Here is a 22,461-nt window from a genome sequence, read left to right as displayed (position 1 = left end):
GATTTTCAGTCTGTCCTAATGGAAACTAAATATTCTCTGCAGGTTTCCTCGTGACATACTGTATCTTTGGCGGAAAGATTGACATATTTAAACGTATAGGCCTACCGTTATTGACAAAAGGTGCTATTAAAGCAACATGAATGTAATTCAGGAGTGTTGTGGATGAACACAGTATTTACAGTACAGGGGTGACCTCAGCCAAAAAGGTTGGAGAACCACCAATCTACTGTAAACTGAGCAATCTTTTTTTTTTGGCAGACAGTGGCTTTTTGGCGTCATGCCATGCAGCCCAGGTCCAGCACAGACATACTGTACACGCACGCACGCACGCACGCACGCACGCACGCACGCACGCACGCACGCACGCACGCACGCACGCACGCACGCACGCACACACGCACGCGCACACGCACACGCACACACACACACACACACAAGTCAAATAAATAAGGTGGAATATGACTCATCATCATGTATTCTGCTGCTCACACTGTATGGTATTCAATATAACAACATACGCCCACCAGTCAATGCAATACAAAAATGTATGCATACAATCGTCTGGATGAACTTCCAGACAGACACAGTAAATATAAATAATACAAAATAATAATAAAAAATAAAGACAGGCAGAGCAGTAAAGTTTACAGTCACCAGCTGAAGCCCAGAGTGTTACGTCTAAATGGAAACAAGTGATTAAAGTCTACCAGGGGAGTTCCCTTCAGGACACGATAACATCATTCACATTAATGAAGACCTGAGTCCCATTCTACAATGCCAGTCAGTGGTTCTCCAACTTCTTCATGGCAAGTACACCCACAATTAAATGTATTTGGCCGCAGACCAAGACCTTAACCCATTTAGGCCCGACGTCGAAATAAAAAAAAACGTTCGCTCTGAAAGAATATATACCTATTCAAAGATTTGTGCCGCATTTTTACAATTTTTCAAAAATAGCAGACCTACAAGTTATGAGCTTGTAGATCTGCTATTTTTCAATAGCTAAAGTATAACAGAATGCTTGAAACACCAAAAGGGGTTCCCGCCCAAAATGGGTTAAAATATTTAATCTCGGAACACAGCAAATCTTTTTTTGCTATATATATTCAAAGATTTGCACACGATTTTTGAATAGCCAAAGTATGAAATAATGGTGAAAATAGTGGTAAAAATGTAAATGACAGATGCTTTCCCCGTTTAAAAGGATTATTAGACTGAGCATTTAGTTCTCTTAGGTATACCACAATTTATATTATCCCTCTTATTTTCTGTTTTGACATTTTGACATTACAGACAAATTAAAAGTACAATCCGGTACAGTATAGCCCAATACAGTAGCCATAGGATGTCAAAAGTATATATATTTTTTTTTCTTTTGTGCCCTTCTACCCCCCCACCCTTGGTTATTTTATGTTTTGGGGGAAAATGCTAAATTACAATAATAAAAAGGTTGTTAGTTGTTAGGCCATCAAATGGACATAATTGTTTTATAAATGTATTTTCCAGTATGATACATAAACATAACCTTGAATAATGAAGGAAATCCTATAAATAACACGTCAATTTCAATGAAGTCTGGAGGCACATCCATATACGTCGCTATTGTACACACTAATGCGTTCTCCAACAATCCATGCTGTCTGCAAAGTAGCTTTCGATCCCGACGTCCAGCGCGAGCTGTGATGATGTGACAGTAGCATGCGCGAGCAGGCTCTGCATAAAGGGTCTGTCATACATGACGGTGACCCGTTATTGACCCCCGCCTCGGCAGCCACGCGTGTCCAATAATGCATGTCACATGGGTGTCATTAATCCATTTTGGGGCGGGAACCCCTTTTGGTGTTAGCATTATGTTATGCTTTAGCTATTGAAAAATAGCAGATCTATACAAGCTCATAGCGCGCCACCGAGTGGCGCGCTACGAGCTTGTAGGTCTGCTATTTTTTGAAAAATCGAAGAACCACTGACACAGAAACATAGCTTTTTCAGAAAGCTATGGATGTAGGATGTAGAGGACATTTTTAGAATCTGATCTCAGGTCAAAATGGGTTAATCTGAATCTAAATGACAAAAGAAGCAAAAAAAAAAGAAAGGAAAAAAATGGGGCCCATATTCTCTTCTAATACCCTGCTACAGTACAGTACAGTACTGTACAGTACAGTACAGTACCCTGCTACAGTACCTGGCGTTGGTATATGGTAGAGTGGGGCACCTCCTATTATCCTGTAGTAGTAGATTATGTCAGTGGTTCCCAAACTTTTTCATTCATGTCAAGGACCCCCATAATGACAATATACGTCAAGGACCCCCATAAGAAAAGAGATCAATGGAAGAGCTTTCGTTCAGCCTATATCAGTGGCGGTCCGTCCATAGGGGGTGCTGGTGCGCCGCACCACCACCCACTGACCTGAATAGAAATGAGAAATGAAGTCTGCAGCCTCGCCAGACTAATCTATTTAAAATGAGCAAGCCACCAACCTAAATATTATATAATAGTACCACTAATAGTGACTCGTGAGTCACAATAATAATAGGCTAATATAAGCCATGAAATGTCAAATGTTGATACAGATCTACGATGTGTAACGTTCTTGATTGGTTACTGCATGTCACATGATCGTGCGCAATCATCTGTAGCCTGTTGACTCTCATTGTACCTCTCAATACACACGCTTTAGACGAGAGGTGGTCGCATTTAGGCTGCGCCTGCAGCTGCTGTTAATACAAAACACCATTTGGGGGCAGCGTAATGCATGTGTACACCTCAAAACACAGACGGGACAGACCGCCTGTCACAGCGCTCAGAACAAAATGACGAGCGTCGGGTAAACACAGTAATAGTGTAACTTCATGATGGAAAAAGACAACTCAGTCAAATCACTGCAGAAAACTGCATATGAGAGAAGAACAGTGCAGACTCAGAGGACCTGAAGAGGACCTGGTCAGTGAGTCATATGAGAGAAGAACAGTGCAGACTCAGAGGACCTGAAGAGGACCTGGTCAGTGAGTCATATGAGAGAAGAACAGTGCAGACTCAGAGGACCTGAAGAGGACCTGCAGGTCAGTGAGTCATATGAGAGAAGAACAGTGCAGACTCAGAGGACCTGAAGAGGACCTGCAGGTCAGTGAGTCAGGGCTGCCAATGGAAGGATGTGCCCCTGATCATCTTGACCACTGACAGTGGTCAAGATGATCACATTACACAGAAATATAAGGAAGGGAATATTAGGTAATTTTAAGAGCTGTTATGACACTGACGGTCAAGAAGACTTTTAGGCTTGGCTAACTGTGACTATATATATGCTATAGTCACAGTAGTAGTAGTCATTCAATGCTAATGCTAACTTATAAAACCAACTTTCTGTTGTTGTTATTGCAGTGGATCATACAAAACAAACATTTGCCAAAATGAAATATTGTTCTGTTGGCATTCGCTCTCATTTTGAGCGCTGGCAGGTGTGCATATGTCAGTCACAGGTGTGTGCCACTCAGTCACAGGTGTGTGCCAGGCACATAAGCAGGGGTCCTGCCACTTTCTTTCTTCTTTGTTTATGCTCCAAGCAGCAGCAACACTGGAAAGATGCCACGTCTGTACCTTCAGGATAAGGGCCGTGCAATAGGGCAAGTGGAAGCTGGTGTTCCAGCATACAGAGTGGCAGCATTGTTTTGGTGTCAGCCCTGGTACCATTTAAAAACTTCAAAGTTCAGTTGAGGAATGGGATGCCATATCCCACAGCAAAATGTGGCTAGGTTGGTGACCAGCATGAGAAGGTGGTTCCCTCTCCTGTAATGTCTGTGCTAACCCGGGGTTCTTTTAAAACAAAACAAAAATAAAAAGTTGGTCACAAAAAAAGAAGATGGTGCCAAGCTGCTTTTGGATCTTCCACCCGCTACTGAGTTCCATAACACTGAGTGTGAAATTAATAAAGTGTAAAAATATGTCAATATGTGATGTTTTTTTTCCTTATTACTGTGGGAGAATGCAATGATCCAATCCACTATACAACTCAAAGCAAGGGTTGAATACCAGCCATTTTGCCATTTTGGCAAAACAAATTGTGGGTGCAACCCACACGTTTAGCCGTGTTACTCAGTCCAGGAATGTCCGATCCATATATTCTATACCTCGTTGTAAAGGTGACTAATCAACGACTAAAATGATATAAGATACAATACCAATTGGTATTATTAAAGTGGAGAAATAATGGCCCAAAATTAAGTTTCCGAACTTAATTGTGCTGAGTTTAGATCGACTATTTTAGCAGATAATATAGTGTAGAGCGAGAGCAGGAGCCAGTGAGTCCTGGGGGATCCCAGTCAACTAAAAGGGGTTAAGTGGTTTTAAGCAGATCACGGTTGCAGCCACAGATGACATTATTTTCCCTCTCTTTGTTTAAAGAGCATTTATGTTTAATAATGATTGGTTAGGTTAACTTTGAGCTGAAGCAGCTGCTTTACGATGTATCTGTGTTACAATTAAAAGCTACAGATGGGAATCTCTCTGTGTGTGTGTGCGGAGGAGGAGGGCAGGGGCAGGCGCACAGATCGGTGAACCACCAGCTCGTAGTGCCGTGCTACGAGCTTGTAGATCTGCTATTTTTGAAAATGTGGCGCAAATCTTTGAATATGTATTCTTTCAGTCGGCGGCCTATTACATATCATTTTTGAGGTCCTTGACGTGAATTATTGGGCACCACTGATATAGAAACATAGGTATTTCAGAATGATTTAGATAGATATATATTTTTTTTTATGTCAGGCCTAAATGGGTAAGCTGAGCTCCACTAAGTTCCAACGTTAATCGGGACCTAGCTGGGACCACATCACATACTGTACTGACACTCACATGCACGAGGGTGCTCTTACAGTGTAAGAATCTGACATTTTATGCAAGTTAAATGAACACACACAAAGAGAAAAGAAAAGCAAGCCTACTCACTTCTCCCACCATCCCGTTCCAGACATTGTTTATCTTTTTCCCGTGCTTTCCATTGGTAACCAGGTACAGGTCATAGGTGAACTTGACATACTTGGCTATCTTCTTCAAGATGTCAATGCAGAAGCCTTTGCAGCACTTCTTGATGTAGGTCCCGCCTGCTTCAGTCGTGTTACTGTGGAAACAACACAAACACAACAGGGTTGTTACTGGCAGAAGACTTGAGCAGCGCATGTCATGTCACACAGACCAACGCAACGACTATACTGTAGTTGGCTTCAGAGCATCGATTGTATGGGCTGAATAATTGGCCAAACGAGTAATAGCAAAGTTACTTCAAGTGTATCATAAAGTTCTTATTCCAGCAAGTAGTTCCTGTCTTGTCGAAACATATCACAGTGTGCATCGCTTTTAGGGGGGGAGGGAGGGAGGCAGGCAGAGAGAGAGAGAGAGAGAGAGAGAGAGAGAGAGAGAGAGAGAGAGAGATAGAGAGAGAGAGAGAGAGAGAGAGAGAGAGAATCAATAGCTCATCATTCCAACATTTTTCTTCTTAAGGGTGAAAAACGGCAACCATGGGACCTGCAACTATACGAGGATAGACTATCCAGGAATGACAACCAGAGAGACTTTGTCCCTCACTCTCTTTCTTTCAAACTCTTTCCAGAAATGTGTGATCACAATGCAGCAGCATCTGTAATCATTCTATACCATCTCCACACGTCCCAAAGTCTTCTCCCTTCTGGCTCCAAAACTATGGAATGCACTTCCATGCATTACAATCAGAACTGCTGTTAGGAATTCAAGTTACAGGACTTTGAGCGATGGACTTTGAGCGATTGAGCGATGGACTTTGAGCGATGGTCACTGCTTCCACTAAACTTGGCCGCAAGGATTAACTCTGTTAAAATGAACACTCTACCTAAGTTCTCCTACTTATTTCAGTGCATACCAATTTTTCTCCCACAGACGTTCTTTAAAAAAAATTTATAGCTTAATACTGGACTTTATTTGGAATAATAAAAAAAAACAAGACTCCGTAAGGATTTTCTACAAAAATCTAAACCATTGGAAGGAATGGCCTTGCCAAATTTTAGATTCTACTATTGGGCTGTGAATCTCAGTATGCTACAACTATATCCAGGAGCCCTTAGCCCTCCACCAGAGTGGTTGGAGATGGAGACATTTTCCTCAAGGCCTGTATCTCTGGCTGCTCTGGTACATTGCCATCAAGGCCTGTATCTCTGGCTGCTCTGGTACATTGCCCTCAAGGCCTGTATCTCTGGCTGCTCTGGTACATTGTCCTCAAGGCCTGTATCTCTGGCTGCTCTGGTACATTGTCCTCAAGGCCTGTATCTCTGGCTGCTCTGGTACATTGCCCTCCCAGGCCTGTATCTCTGGCTGCTCTGGTACATTGCCCTCCCAGGCCTGTATCTCTGGCTGCTCTGGTACATTGCCCTCAAGGCCTGTATCTCTGGCTGCTCTGGTACATTGCCCTCCCAATTGCAACTCCTCCTTGTACACAAATAATATAATTGTTAAAACTTCTCTACAAATTTGGAATCAGTTTAAACGACACTTTGACCTACAACCCTTCTCCACCCTGGCCCCACTAATAGAAAACCATGTCTTTCCTCCTTCCATATCAGACGGGGCATTTGCCATATCTTTGGCAGGATATTCTCGTCGTGTTCACACTTCATCAGCTTGTGCTAGACATGGCCTACTCCAGTGTAAAGTCGTACATCGAACCCACTGGACGAAAGCTAAGCTGTCAAGGATATACGATAACATTGATCCTAACTGTGAAAAATGCCATCAGACACCGGTAACACACGCACACATGTTTTGGTCATGTTCGTCTCTGAGCACATTCTGGACTGAAATCTTTGAGACGCTTACAGTATTAACTGGGACACTTATAGTGCCTAACGCCATTACAGCGCTGTTTGGCATTTCTCAACTGCCATTGTCTAGATCCCAAGCAGACCTTATAGCCTTTGTAACACTACTGGCAAGACGCCTAATACTTATGAGATGGAAATGGAATCACCCATCGTGCCCTCCCATACACAATGGATGAGAGATATTTTTAATAATCTGCAGCTGGAAAGGATTAGATACATATTGAGGGGCTCTGTCGCAAAATTCCACACAGTATGGGACCCTTTCCTTGCCTTTGCAGAGGGAATCACTTTCCCGGTCATCCCTGAATGACTCCCCCTCCTACCTTCTGGTACTTATGGGCCCAAGTGCTAAAATTATAAACCACATTAAGTGGTGAAGTTACGGTGTGACCAAAATGGCATGGTGTGTGTGTGTGTGTGTGTGTGTGTGTGTGTGTGTGTGTGTGTGTGTGTGTGTGTGTGTGTGTGTGAATCTTATTTTTATTTTTTATTTTTTTGGCTTGTTTTTTGTTTTTTCGTTATCTGTTTAGCCTGTTGCCTGGTGTTCCCTCTTTTCCCCCTCTCCCGTCGTGTCGTGTCGTGTCCGTGTCGTGACGTGTCGTGTCGTGTCGTGTCGTGTCGTGACGTGTCGTGTCGTGTCGTGTCGTGGTCGTGTCGTGTCGTGGTCGTGACGTGTCGTGTCGTGTCGTGACGTGACGTGACGTGTCGTGTCGTGTCGTGTCGTGTCGTGTCGTGACGTGTCGTGACGTGTCGTGTCGTGTCGTGTCGTGACGTGTCGTGTCGTGTCGTGTCGTGTCGTGTCAATCAGAACTGAAGCCTCACTCCAATCTTCCGGCGTAGTCCTGAAAACCTGCACCTTTTCAGACTCCATCATGGCCCGTAGCACTTAGATTGCACTTTATGTAGACTTAGATAGCATTTTTATACAGACTTATAGCATGTTACGTAGACAGCACTAGAATTGCATTTTATGTAGTCATAGCACTGTATAGTATATATGAATAGTATAGTATAGTATGTAGGGATGTTGAAAAAAGTTGAAAATCGACTCGATTTTCGACTCATGCCTTCCGCGACTCAAAAACGTATGAGTCGAAAAAATCGTTTTTATTTTATTTTTTATTTTTTTTGCGCCTGTCAGCGCCGCACCTCACATGCATGCCCTGGCTGCAGTTAGAGCGCCATCGTCCAAGGGTGTGGTGGTGAAGGGGAAGGGTATCTTAGCAACACTGAATGCTCTGTCCCATTGGTCGTGTGCTCGTATCATGAGCCAATGCTGCAGCTCTGAGCCCCCAGACCCCAGGTTCGCATTGCTCACGCTCAAAGACAGGTCCGCTCTGTTCTGAGCTGTGAGCGCTCTTCTCTTCTCGTGAAGAAAGCAGGACAGCGTTGTCAAATAAATCCCGCCGTCATTCATACTGTATTTATTCCCCGACCCGACATTAAAATACGGAACAACGTGCGTCCCGTATCAGTTCATTACGGGACTTGTGGACAGGCTGCTGCAGACACTTGAGTTGGGACTAGCTGATAGCATAGCAGCCGATAGCGCCGCTGCTCCTTCAGTGTCGTTGTTTACAAAATAAAGTTTATTTTTTATTATTGGGCTTTGATCATTGATGCAAATTCTAAACATATGGATGCAGCTGCAGAAGTTGTGTTGCTTAAAGGAATGCATAGTTGCGTTCTCCTCAACTGCTGCGCAGCAACAACAAAAATAAAAAAATAAAAAATAATGGAAAATAAATAGGAAAAAAAGTCGATCGACTCGTCGATTTGCGGCCTCGATTTATCGATTGGCCAAATATGAGTCGTTTGGCATCCCTAATAGTATGGTATGTATAGTTTATATGTATAGTTTCATTATATATAGATATTCCCACTGTTACGCTTACGGATACGGATAGCTGACTTTTTATGTATGTGATGTATTGCCATGCTTTTTGTTCTTGCTTAATGTAAATCGCTCTGATTAAGAGCGTCTGCTAAATGCCTAAATTGTAAATTGTAAATTGATCTACTGTACAGCAGTGTTGATTTTGTCGACTATGACAAAAAATGTTCGTCGACTACCTTGATGGAAACTAAATGATGCTATGATGCCTAAAACTATAAGACTGAATATAATGTATTGACAATTTCGTCAACAAATAAAAACTACACAGAAATGTTAGGAAGGGACTAGTGGACAAGATATCCAGTACAAGTCATTTTACACTTGGTTGCATGCCGAAAATAGCAGATCTACAAGCCGACAACGCGCCACAGTGCAAAGCGGTGTGAGCTTGTAGATCGGCTATTTTCAGCAAGCGATAAAATCAGTCATTACGGCGCATCAAGGCCCGCCAAAATACATTTTTAGAGTATTATATTCTCATTGTAACGGTATAAGAGAGATTCAGTTTGGGCTGGCTCAGCGAAATTCTTTGTCCGATCAATCAGTCCTGCTATATAGCGCTCTAGGTGACGCACATCCATGCATTCCCCTGGAGAACGCACACACGCACGCACACACACACACACACACACACACACACACACACACACACACACACACACACACACACACACACACACACACACACACACACACACACACACACACACACACACACACACACACACACACACACACACGCACACGCACACACAAATATTTTGGTCTCTGGTCTCAATTCAGCACGTGTGGGAAAACGATCGCTGCGGCCGTATAACAGCAACAAACAACACCAGCAAATATGCCCAATTAGAGAGAGAGAGAGAGAGAGAGAGAGAGAGAGAGAGAGAGAGAGAGAGAGAGAGAGAGAGAGAGAGAGAGAGAGAGAGAGAGAGAGAGAGAGAGGAGAGAGAGAGAGAGAGAGAGAGAGAGAGAGAGAGAGAGAGAGAGAGAGAGAGAGAGAGAGAGAGAGAGAGAGAGAGAGAGAGAGAGAGAGAGAGAGAGAGAGAGATAGAGAGGTGGAGAGAGGGAGTACAGGACGGGAGGGAGGCAGGGAAAGACTGAGGGGAGATGAGAGAGAGAGAGAGAGAGAGAGAGAGAGAGAGAGAGAGAGAGAGAGAGAGAGAGAGAGAGAGCAGAAAGGAAAGGAGGAAGAGAGAGACTAATAATGTCAGTGCCTGGAGCGTTCAATAACCCCCATGAGCCCAAACCCAATCAGAAGTTTTCTGCCCAACCGAAAAAACAATAGTAAAACACACACACACACCACACCACACCACACCACACCACACCACACCACACCACACCACACACACACACACACACACACACACACACACACACACACACACACACACACACACACACACACACACACACACACACACACACACACACACACACACACACACTTTGAGTGGAGGTGTGTGCCACAGACGTGGGTGTGATTTTGCCAGCCAGCAGCGCACTGTTCCTCCAGGTTTATTGGTTGAGACAAACTGAACAGTCAACACAACGGGACACTCCTTCATCTCACAACACTTGGTAGGCTACCATGCACTGACAATGTAGCAGCAGTGGCTGGCACGTTTTCCGACATACCAAAAATCTAAACTTAAACTATAGGGTATCATACCAGTATGCATGACACCAGCACGATGACGTCATATTTTAAGTTTTATCGATATGTTTTTGTCCCAGTCTGTCGGTGTCCATATCGATATCTGTATCTGTCTCTCTGTCTGCTTGTGTTCCGGATATCTATGGTATATGCCGGACCTCCATATATCCCTATTGGGCATATCGGTGTGGCGGTTCTGCCCACTCAGCGGCGGGAAGCGCACTCTCTGTGCGTCCTTGCCGATGCGCACGCCGAGTTTGAAGTCGGTATGGGTATGCCCACATCACTAGCATAGACTCTCAATGTAAGGCCCAAACCACACCACTGCAACAGGTCGCAACTCCTTGCAACAAAACCGTTTTAAGGACATGTCACACCACTGCAACTCCTTGCAACAAAACCGTTTTAAGGACATGTCACACCAATGCAACTCCTTGCAACAAAACCGTTTTAAGGACATGTCACACCAATGCAACTCCTTGCAACTGCCATTGGCCACTTATTTGTTCAGAAAAGCACCCCTGCCCCGTTTAATGTTTTTTTTCACTGAACTTTGTCGGTTCTGTTTTTTATATTATATTATATTATATTATATTATATTATATTATATTATATTATATTATATTATATTATATATTATATTATATTATATTATATTATATTATATTATATTATATTATATATTTAAATATGCTTTCTACTATGCTTTCTACTGTTGGCCAGCTGGCTGTAAGTTGTTGATTTGCTATGTTGCATCTATCTAATTTTGTTCGATTTTCCTGCTTTTAGTGAATTTGTTGTACAGCACTTTGTGACTTCGTCCAGAAAAGTGCTATATAAATAAAGTTATTATTATTATTATTATTATTGGGGATAATGGTTGCATGCAACTTATACTCACAACCATTTGGTTACTTGCAAGGAGTTGCATGGCGAATCATTGGTGTGGTTGGGCCTAAGAATGGAAGGCGTAAGTTCTCAATTCTGTCTCAATGAGGAGGTTCCAATGTGTGGAACTACAGCCCGTAATAGCACCCCGCTTTGTGGCGAGATCAAAACGATCAAAATGAGACAACCGGATCTGCATATGCCTATATATGGGTGTATCCGTCAAATCGGCGGTTCTGGCCGACTATCAATCCAGGACACTATACCTCAGAGGTAAAAAAAAAAAAAAAGGATTATATTACACCTTAGTGTAGGCTAATCTATTTATAAATGCACCATGTCTCTGTACGTCTGTCTGTACGTATGTCTGTACGGACCTACAGTTGTCCAGAACCGCCACAAAAGGCCTCTGCCCGGGCTCTGAACAGGGCCCCACACTCCATATTTGGGCATGGCTGACACAGAACTCCATATATAGGAATAAAGGGACACAGAGAGACAGATACAGAAATCTCCATATATGGGCATAAAAGGGACACAGACAGATGGGTGGAACGGGTACTCTGACACTGGTACAACGGGTAAGGCATAGCCGGGTGGGGCTCCAACTTCCATCGTTACCGACTCGGTGCTCTACAGCCGGACACCAGTCTATATAAAATGCTGCTGTATTATCCTTTATATTGAATTTACGAGTGCAACAGTCACCATTCAGTGTCAGTGAACTATCTCCATTAACGCTGTGCGCTTAAAGCCCTCGTCTCTGTCGGGTGGAGCCCTCGATCTGTATGTCCGAAAGTGCTTCTTTTCAGGAATCAAATAAAAAAAATAGCGAATTGCTGATGAATGGATCTGCTACTTTTGTATTTTTGTGTGGTGCTGTATTATGATCAACACAAAAGAAGTTACAATATGGAGATGAGAGGTTTGTGCCAGACAGCAGCGTTATCCAAAGCGCTCCCCTGCTCTAAAGCCCTTTCTGTGGACTTAATATAATAACACTTAACACTGAACCAGTGCAATCTGTACCGGTGGACGCAGTACTAAGTATCATTGTGTTGAATTATTACTGTATTAACGCATTTAGACCTGAGACCAGATTCTACAAATGTCTTCTAAATCTTCACAGTTTTCTGAAAAACCTATAGTTTCTGTATCAGTGGGTTTGAGTGGGTCAAGGACCCCAAACATCTATACCACTGACACATTGTGCCAGTATAACAACCGTATACTATACCAGTGAACACACACTGTGTTATCCAGGCCAAAGTACAGTGGAAACAGAACAGACCATGTGATGTTCTGGAGGCTGTTTGTGAAGTTGTTATAGGACAACTTGATATAGAAACACTATAGGGGCGTGTCACGTGTGGCATCTCTGGAGAGTGTGTGTGCCTGCGTCCATCCTCTCTCTCCCTCTCCCTCTCTCTCTCTCTCTCTCTCTCTCTCTCTCTCTCTCCCCCCCCTTTCTCTCTCTCTCTCTCTCTCTCTCTCCCCCCCTCTCTCCCTCTCTCCCTCTCCCTCTCCCTCTCCCTCTCCCTCTCTCTCCCCATCTAGCCCATCTTCTCCAAATGGGCACGACTGATGCTTCAGTGGTCATCGTCATAGAGGGAGGAACGCACACGAATGCATCGGCCAGTGAGTGGGAGGACATGTGGCAATAAAGTGTGTGTGTGCGCGCGCGCGCGCGTGCGTGCGTGCGTGCGTGCGTGCGTGCGTGCGTGCGTGCGTGCGTGCGTGCGTGCGTGCGTGCGTGCGTGCGTGCGTGCGTGCGTGCGTGCGTGCGCGTGCGTGCATGCGTGTGTGTGTGTGTGTGTGTGTGTGTGTGTGTGTGTGTGTGTGTGTGTGTGTGTGTGTTGCTCGTTGGATATGCTTGATCCTTCGGCCTACTTCACAGTGAGGCTGCATAGAGGTCTGCAAATTTGCAATGGCTGCTTCCCTGGGACCCTATAGAGCGTCGCAGTCCCGCCCCCTACCAGGGCCCAGGAAATTATTCTCCGTTCATTTTCCTCATAGAGATTTCAAAAAGTATTTATTTAAAGACCTTTTAAGCCTCGTACAAAGTCAACTCTTGTCGTGACAAATCATGACAACAAACACACATTTTCGGGCTGAACAAATAATTAGAAAGAAGAAGAAAACTGCAGGTTACAACACTTTTTTTGTTGTTTTTCTTCTTTGTAATTATTTGTTTGGTCCAAAATATTGTGTTTGTTGTCATGATTTGTCACGACAAGAGTTGGCTTTGTACGACGCTTATAAGGTCTTTAAATAAATATGTTTTGAAATGTGTATGGGAAAAATGCATTGGGAACTATTTCCTGGGCCTGGCGTCGTCATGAAAGGGGGTGGGACTGCGACGCTCTATTACCATGCAACCAACTGTGCGTGTGGCCAAGTGCGTGTGCGTGTGTGTGTGTGTGTGTGAGTGTGAGTGTGAGTGTGAGTGTGAGTGTGTGAGAGAGAGAGAGAGAGAGAGAGAGAGAGGGGGTGTGTGTGTGTGTGTGTGTGTGTGTGTGTGTGTGTGTGTGTGTGTGTGTCTGTGTGTGTGTATGTGTGTGTGTGTGTGTGTGTGTGTGTGTGTGTGTGGGGGGGGGGGGGGGGTAAAGGGGAGGTGACAACAAAATAAACAACCGAAAACCATCACCAGTCTTTAAATATCACCGCAGTGTGAAGGTTTTATTTTTACTACAGGTCACACAATCATTATAACCCTTCGTCTAAAAGACGGTCCATAACATACTGCGTATTGTATTCATTAAATACAAGAAAACTGAGACTATAATGTTGGCAAAATATATAACATCACACAATATGCCAACAACTCAAATTGCTTATAACGTAATGATACGAGGCCTCTGAGTTTATAGAAGCAGGTAAGAGCGTAAATTGGTAAGCAGCGCACTAAAGTGCTGAGGTCACAGTGCTCGCCACAGTTTCCAGGGGGAACACAGAGGCAGCTGCACACCACACCCCCACCCCACCCAAACCCCACCCAACCCCACCCCACCCCACCCCACCACACTGCACTGAACAAATGTAGGACACGGCCCACAGTGGACCCACTTCACCCAGTCATGTGACTCAGCGTGATGCTGCGTTCATGTTAGTGGCAAAAGCTACCAAACGTAAAGCGTGGTCAGCTACACCGTATTATGTACACTGTCGACCGAGACGGCGTTGAAGTGTTGCTCAACACGCGCAAGAATCAAGAACAGTTGATTTGTCACTTACTCGTACAGGTAGGGCTGCACGATATGGACAAAACTTCATATCTCTGTATTTATGCCAAATATTGCGATATATATCGATACGATATACGATATTATTATGTTATCCATATTTTATATTTGAAGTGTTGCAACATTGAAAAATAACCATTATAACCAATAACCCCCCCCCCCCCCCCCCCCCCCAACGATACCGTTGATTGGGAGGTTCAAACCCCTGTCAAAGACTATACAAATGGGGCCCAGTGCCTCCTTGCTTGGCACTCAGCATCATGGGTTGGATTGGGGGTGAGTCCCTGTGACATATATACAGTTGGAGGCCATCGATATTGTCCTTTTCTTTTTGCTGAGGTTTGCGTGATCTGCGCAAAAGGACAGTTAACCCATTTTGGGCGGGAACCCCTTTTGGTGTTTTAAACATTATGTTATAATTTAGCTATTGAAAAATAGCAGATCTACAAGCTCATAACGCGCCACCGAGTGGCGCGCTATGAGCTTGTAGGTCTGCTATTTTTGAAAAATCGTGAAAATATTTATTTCAGAAAACTGGAGGATTTAGAATAATTTTTTTAAATTTTGAGGTCAGGCCTAAATGGGTCAAATGATAAGGGACAGTATCGGTGGCACCCAACTGTAGTGTCACGTCTAGGGGGTGTATTTTCACATCATGCTGCCTCACACAAAAATAAACAGGTCAGGAGATTCTGACCTATCTTCCACATGTCCTGGTTCCCAGTGCTTTCTGTCCAGATTCTGACCTATCTTCCACATGTCCTGGTTCCCAGTGCTTTTTACTTACATACGGTATACAGATAAAAGCAATGAAATGCCTGTAAGGTGATACGTATAGATGAGATGACTGTGATGAATACATGTCTATGAAAACCTTGCCTAATGTATGCACATGTATGTGCATCTGTGTTTTTTTTTGTACTGCAGCTTTTAAGTCCTCGACTCCAAGACAAATTTCTCCTATGGGAGAAAATGAAAGTGAACCTTGGAAACTCTAAATGTTGATGGGAAATATACGTCCCACATTGGTGTGGCTCGCTGACATCATCAAGACCCAATTGATGTCCGTGTGTGGGAGTGACAAGCGAGAAAAACTATTAAGGAAACTATAAAGGCTTGTGGTAAAGCGATATCAGGTCTGGCCATTCGCAAATAATATGTTTTCCCCAATTACAAGCAGGAATCGTGTGGAGAGAGAAGGGGACGGGAGATTGTGAAACAAAAATGATTGATTGATGCTTCACTGCGTCACTGGAAAAAAACTGTTTCAAACTGGTTCAACTTTTAGTTTTTTAACTTTTCTAGCGCGTCACGCTACTCATGTTACTAGCTACTAGCTCGTCATCCTCATGTATCTGGCTTTCATTGAAAAGGGCTTGTAGCCTGTCCGCTACACAGCATGACAAAGAGAGAATGAGAGAATGAGAGAGAGAGAGAGAGAGAGAGAGAGAGAGAGAGAGAGAGAGAGAGAGAGAGAGAGAGAGAGAGAGAGAGAGAGAGAGAGAGCATGAAACCAGAATGACATCAGAGAAAGAATACATCCTGAATTATTGGTATTTTTTAATCCTCCAAGACTATTTCTTTGGCATTTCTCCTTCATTAAACTGTCACTTCTTTCAAACGGTGGTCACGGGCCCCACTGCGCAAAAAGCTTGGAATACGGATGTGTATATTACAGGAAACTCCCGTTAATCTTTCCAACAAACTCCCGTAAACTCCCGAATTGTACCATCACACCTGTATATTACCGTATATTACATGTATATGCCCGCTAAACTTGAGGTTTACGGGCAAAATACAGTTCCTGTAATTGCCCGTTAAGTCCTATTTTCGCGCAGTGGGGATGATCCTGCATATTTTTAAATGAATCCCCAAATATAGTCAAGTGGAAGGATTTATCCAGTAGGTTCATTACCTCTCAGTGGTAGATGGAACCCCTCAAAGAAGCAGCTGCGCTCACCATCACCACCACCAAAATAACTATCTCAAGGACGGTCCATCACACATGTGATGAGGTCGTAATATTTGTGTGGCTATGGCCGAATTTAGCACAAGCAGTGTTTTTCGTGCAAAAACTAATGCTTGGAATGGATTCAGAATCAAGAAAACCCCTAGTTTGACATGTCACATGCTACTTAAAGCATCATGAAAATGTGGTGGCTTTGGTGGACAATGACACAATGAGGGAAAAAAAGGTTTGACCACTAACTGAAAAATCAACAGTCAATAGAGGCCTGACAGCTACAGTAGTTTGTGCTCCTCAAAGTGGGGTCCACGGACCTTCATATGGGTTCCTTCCTTGAGAGGGTTCCAAACGGATCCTTACCAATCTGCGTTTGGTCCGTTTGGTTGTCTGAGAGAACCAAACGGACCTGTCCTCCAAATTAAAACGTTTGAGATCCACCACTTTTCTTTGTGACCACCGCGCTCTGACTCATGGTGCGTTACCCGACAGACAGACAGACAGACAGAGACAGACAGACAGACTCACTCTTTGATGTGTTTCCGGCAGGGCACAGAGTTCCTCATGCAAGTCCCCGTGAGCCTCTCCACGTCCTCCACGATGACGAAGGGCTTCTCCTCCAGCGTGACGATGGACAGGTGGTTGTCGTCCATCTCGGGGTCGCCGTAGGAGTTGAAGCGCGGCCACACCGGATACTTCAGGGTCAGGGTTTTGTTGTCCAGCTTCCCCATCTGGAGAGAGAGGAGGAGGAGGAGAGAGGAGGAGAGAGAGGACATGAGGTCTTGAGATGGGGCTTGATTGGGGGTCATCATCATGTTGGCGTGTGGCGGACATTTTTGTCAAAATTCATTTTTGTTTTGCCACGGACATGCAAAATGAGCGGACGATAATATTACCGGAAACACAAAGAGTTAGCCCTGAATGACCTTAACAGGTTTGTATAACTCTGAGAGTGTACAGATCTGTATATGCGAGGCATTGTGAACTTGTAGATCTGCTATTTTCAAATGGCCGAAATGTATATATGTAGCAGTGGCTCAGAGCCTCTGCCTGATGGCCTCAAAAGTCTAATATCTCCCCTGGTCCAGAGGGATATCCCTTTGGTCTAGTGGTTAAGATAGATGTTGGACTTTCACGCCAAGTTCGAATCCCGGGCGTTACATATAGGGTTGAAGTGGTTAATGTATGCTATACGTTTTCTAATTAAGAAAAAATCCCCAAATGAACTAGTACCTAAAGTTTTCAAATAATTGTAGTGGAGTAAAATTATATAATTTCTGGCTCCGAGATGTAGTGGAGTAGAAGTAAAAGTATTGGAAATTGGAAATACTCAAGTAATGTACTAATACCTCAAAATTGTACTTAAGTACAGTACTTAAGTAAATGTACTTCGTTACTTTACAGTACACCACTGGTCGTTGCATATACAACGTTTGAGAAGCACTAGATTTAGAGGACTCATAATGTGCCAACAGTGCCATAGTGTCCTATTAAATCATTGTCATTGTCATGTCTATGAATTGATTGCATAGGGCCTAAATGGAAACAAGACAGCAAGGACCTTTTCTTTTTGGTGCTCTCCCTTTTGGACTGAGTGTTTGACTGTACTGTTGCTGTTTATACATGATGTCTCTCTCCCTTTTGGACTGAGTGTTTGACTGTACTGTTGCTGTTTATACATGATGTCTCTCTCCCTTTTGGACTGAGTGTTTGACTGTACTGTTGCTGTTTATACATGATGTCTCTCTCCCTTTTGGACTGAGTGTTTGACTGTACTGTTGCTGTTTATACATGATGTCTCTCTCCCTTTTGGACTGAGTGTTTGACTGTACTGTTGCTGTTTATACATAATGTCTCTCTCCCTTTTGGACTGAGTGTTTGACTGTACTGTTGCTGTTTATACATTATGTCTAATAAACTATTCAATCAATCAAAAAGGTCATACATATCCTGACGAAAAACCTGGAGACTTGACATTCAGTAATTGGGCATTATAATCAAATACTGTAAGAACATTATAACAGGCCTGTAAAACAGAAAATCTAGAATTCACCAAGGCGGACAAGACCAAGTTTTTGCCACAGACATGCTGACCCCATATACGCTGTATATGCAGAAGGTAAAACATGATGCAACCGAGTACTTCACAAGAGGAGATCTGGTCGGATCTAATCTCATTCTATCTAGTCCAATATGATGTGGCTGTGCTGAAGCGAGGCCTACAAACTGCTGCCCAGCAGCAGATGTGCAGTCCCTGTGAAGGAGAAGTGGACAGCAGTGCAAGATAATAGTGATTATTGTTGGTTGACGTGGTTGTACAGTACATGTCTTCAAATGATATGCTGTAAATCCACTGTTTTCGTGTTTTGTTCCTGTCTATAATGGGTTGACTTTGTTGTGTATTGTCATGTGAACAAACTTTATAATATAATTGCTAACTATTAAGGTGGTTGCACACCGGTGGGTTGTTTTCGCTGCGTTTTGCGGATTCCAAAAGTAGTAGGCTATCACTAGCTGTCAGCCTGTCACCTAGACCCCACTGTACAGTAGAAAGTAGTAGGCTATCACTAGCTGTCAGCCTGTCACCAACACCCCACTAGACCCCACTGTACAGTAGAAAGTAGTAGGCTATCACTAGCATGACAGCTTGTCACCAACACCCCACTATAGACCCCACTACACAGTAGAAAGTAGTAAGCTATCACTAGCATGTCAGCTTGTCACCAACACCCCACTAGACCCCACTACACACTAGAAAGTATAGGCTATCACGAGCTGTCAGCCTGTCACCAACACCCCACTATAGACTCCACTAGACAGTAGAAAGTATAGGCTATCACTAGCATGTCAGCTTGTCACCAACACCCCACTAGACCCCACTACACAGTAGAAAGTATAGGCTATCACTAGCATGTCAGCTTGTCACCAACACCCCACTAGACCCCACTACACAGTAGAAAGTGTAGGCTATCACTAGCTGTCAGCCTGTCACTAACACCCCACTATAGACCCAGTAGAAAGTGGCTATCACTAGCTGTAAGCCTGTCAACAACACCCCACAATATAGACCCCACTAGACAGTAGAAAGTATAGGCTATCACTAGCATGTCAGCCTGTCACCAACACCCCACTATAGACCCAGTAGAAAGTGGCTATCACTAGCTGTCAGCCTGTCACCAACACCCCACAATAGACCCCACTAGACAGTAGAAAGTATAGGCTATCACTAGCTGTCAGCCTGTCACCAACACCCCACAATAGACCCCACTAGACAGTAGAAAGTATAGGCTATCACTAGCATGTCAGCCTGTCACCAACACCCCACTATAGACCCCACTAGACAGCTGTGGAAAATAGATAAAATCTGTCCCGCTAAAAAAAAAAAAAAAAGGGAGGCCGATTTTTTTTACGTCCTCCGAAAATCGCTCCGATATTCAGCCAAAAAAAAAAACGCACCAGTGTGTAACCACCTTTACTTATATGACAATATTATGCCAATTCACAGTCAAAAGGTAATATGGTGATTATGAAAACACAAGACGGAGGAGAGAATGACACTGACTGCATTGATAATTTAGTAATCTCTTTCTGCGACTGATGTAGAGTAACTGCCTTCCCCTATAGAAAGCCTTCCACCCGTATACCTGTGTGTGTGTGTGTGTGTGTGTGTGTGTGTGTGTGTGTGTGTGTGTGTGTGTGTGTGTGTGTGTGTGTGTGTGTGTGTGTGTGTGTGTGTGTGTGTGTGTGTGTGTGTGTGTGTGCGTGCGCGCGCGCGCGCGCGCGACTCAAGGGAGACTGAGAAAGGGGAGAGCGGCGTTAGAAGCACATATACAAGGCTTCACTCAACCATCAATTCTTAATGTTACAGGAGTCAGAAAATGGCAAAACCTCACTCTCTCTCCCTCCCTCCCTCCCTCCTCCATATCTCTCCCTGCCTGGACTCCCACTCCCCCCCTTCTCTCTCTCTCTCTCTCTCTCTCTCTCTCTCTCTCTCTTTTCTTGGCTCTCGGTGGAGTTCAGAGGGATAAAGCTGAGAGTAGAGAGGCTGACTTTACATACAGAGTGGCTCTGCAGCTGAAGCCTTTACATCTGACTGAGAATATAAGAAGAGGGGGAAAAAAGTCTGAAAATCTGGACAAATACATCAGCAAAGCAACACTCGTGCATACAGCATCATGCACGCTTATACACACACACACACACACACACACACACACACACACACACACACACACACACACACACACACACACACACACACACACACACACACACACACACACACACACACACACACACACACACACACACACACATGCTTGCATGGAGAACATTGTGCTGTGTTATTGGTGCTCAGATGTGTACGCCAAAAAGTGGGGTTGGGTAATCTATATTCCTGACCTGTATACTGTATACACGTGTTCCCATGAACAATATCCATAACTAGGGATGCTCCGATCAGGTTTTTTGCGACCTGCAAATCCTGATCACCGATTGTTTGTCTCACCATCGGCCGAAACCAATCTTGTGCGTAAGGGGCAAATTTGAGTATTTCCAAAATGTCAAAACCCACGTCAAAACTGCTCCTGTGTGTGGGGAGGAAGAGGAGAATGTTTAGGCCTGTCATAAAGATGAAAAATTATATTATACACTATATCTGATTGACCTTTAGTTTATATGTAAAGAAGAAGAACTTGAGAAACGTTGTTAGGGCGAAACATTGTTGTATTTAGGTTGAAATAAAAAAGACGGGGAGCAGAACTATATCGTGTGCGGACATTCCACTTTTTTCTTCATTCTGACCTTTAGTTTATACCACTTAAGTGAATATCGGCCGATACGGCCGATCACCGATCGATTATCGGAGCATCTCGGACCATAACCCATCGGTACATCCTGCAAACACACACGGCCACACGCAGTGGTGTAAAAAGTACTATAAATACTTACTAAAAGTAAAAATTAAATTAAATTAAAAAAGTATTAACACGAAGCCCGCCAGAAACGAGGAACACGTAGGGTTAAATTAGTACCCTAGCCCGCCAAACCCGAGATTCTCGGGTTCCAGGGCTTGTATTCTTTAATCCATGTTTTAATCCAATCGTATCGTGGGTAGCTAATGTTGCTACCCGCATCAACACAAAGTGGGACAGTGGCCGCGGCCATTTTGAAGATGCGCGCGCATCCACTTCCATTCTAAGCCCTGCATTCAAAGCTCTGTATCTCAGAAAAGACATTGAGGGGCCGTTTCTGGTGAATACAAGGGTTTTCAACGGGCTGTAGCAGGCGCGCTGACACTCGCGGTCGGGTTTTTCCACCACCGACCGAGACAACAACAACCGGTCATGACACCACACACAGCAGTTTGTTATTGTAACATCCGGTTACGGATATTTGGCTTTTCAAAGTAAGTGTTACGCGCGATAAAACCTTGGCAATATGCTATCGAGGGATTCATTAATGCTGGTTTTTAAATGTTTTCTTTAAATTTGTCAAACATTTGGAAAGACTGCATGTTCATTTGTCGACCCTGGAGTCACAGAGTAAAGTATGTTAATGGCACACACACACACACGCACGCACGCACGCGCACACACACACACACACACACACACACACACACACACACACACACACACACACACACACACACACACACACACACACACACACACACACACACACACACACACACACACACACACACACACACACACACACACACACACACACACACACACACACACACACACACACACACACACACACACACACACACACACACACACGCGTAGCCTGCATGGCGGGCTAAGTCATTAACAGACTAGCAGAGAGGAGGGAGAGGAAAATTAGCATTTTAATTGTTTTGCTTTGAGTGGGTTTGTGTGCGGTGACAGGGATTAGAGATCCCAGTGCGCTCACACACTCAGCATTACTGTCAACGACTCACTCTCCTTTCTTGTGTGTGTGC

The 22,461-nt window shown here is 44.0% G+C and overlaps 1 protein-coding gene across 1 annotated transcript in view; it reads right to left on the bottom strand.

Moving 5' to 3' along the window:
• The window catches only part of grin2aa (glutamate receptor, ionotropic, N-methyl D-aspartate 2A, a), a 292,852-nt gene that overhangs the window by 40,457 nt on the left and 229,934 nt on the right, over window positions 1-22,461 (bottom strand). The window contains exons 7-8 of the mRNA XM_079519794.1: window positions 17,019-17,221; window positions 4,940-5,111 (exon numbers count right to left, since the gene is read on the bottom strand). Coding sequence (XP_079375920.1) covers window positions 4,940-5,111; window positions 17,019-17,221 — 375 coding nt within the window. The remainder of the gene's footprint in view (window positions 1-4,939; window positions 5,112-17,018; window positions 17,222-22,461) is intronic.

Source organism: Electrona antarctica (genome assembly GCF_951216825.1).
Source record: "Electrona antarctica genome assembly, chromosome: 14".
In the NCBI taxonomy this organism is placed as follows: Eukaryota; Metazoa; Chordata; class Actinopteri; order Myctophiformes; family Myctophidae; genus Electrona; species Electrona antarctica.
The sequence above is the reverse complement of the archived record's forward strand: the minus strand, read 5'-3'. Positions and strand labels throughout refer to the sequence as shown.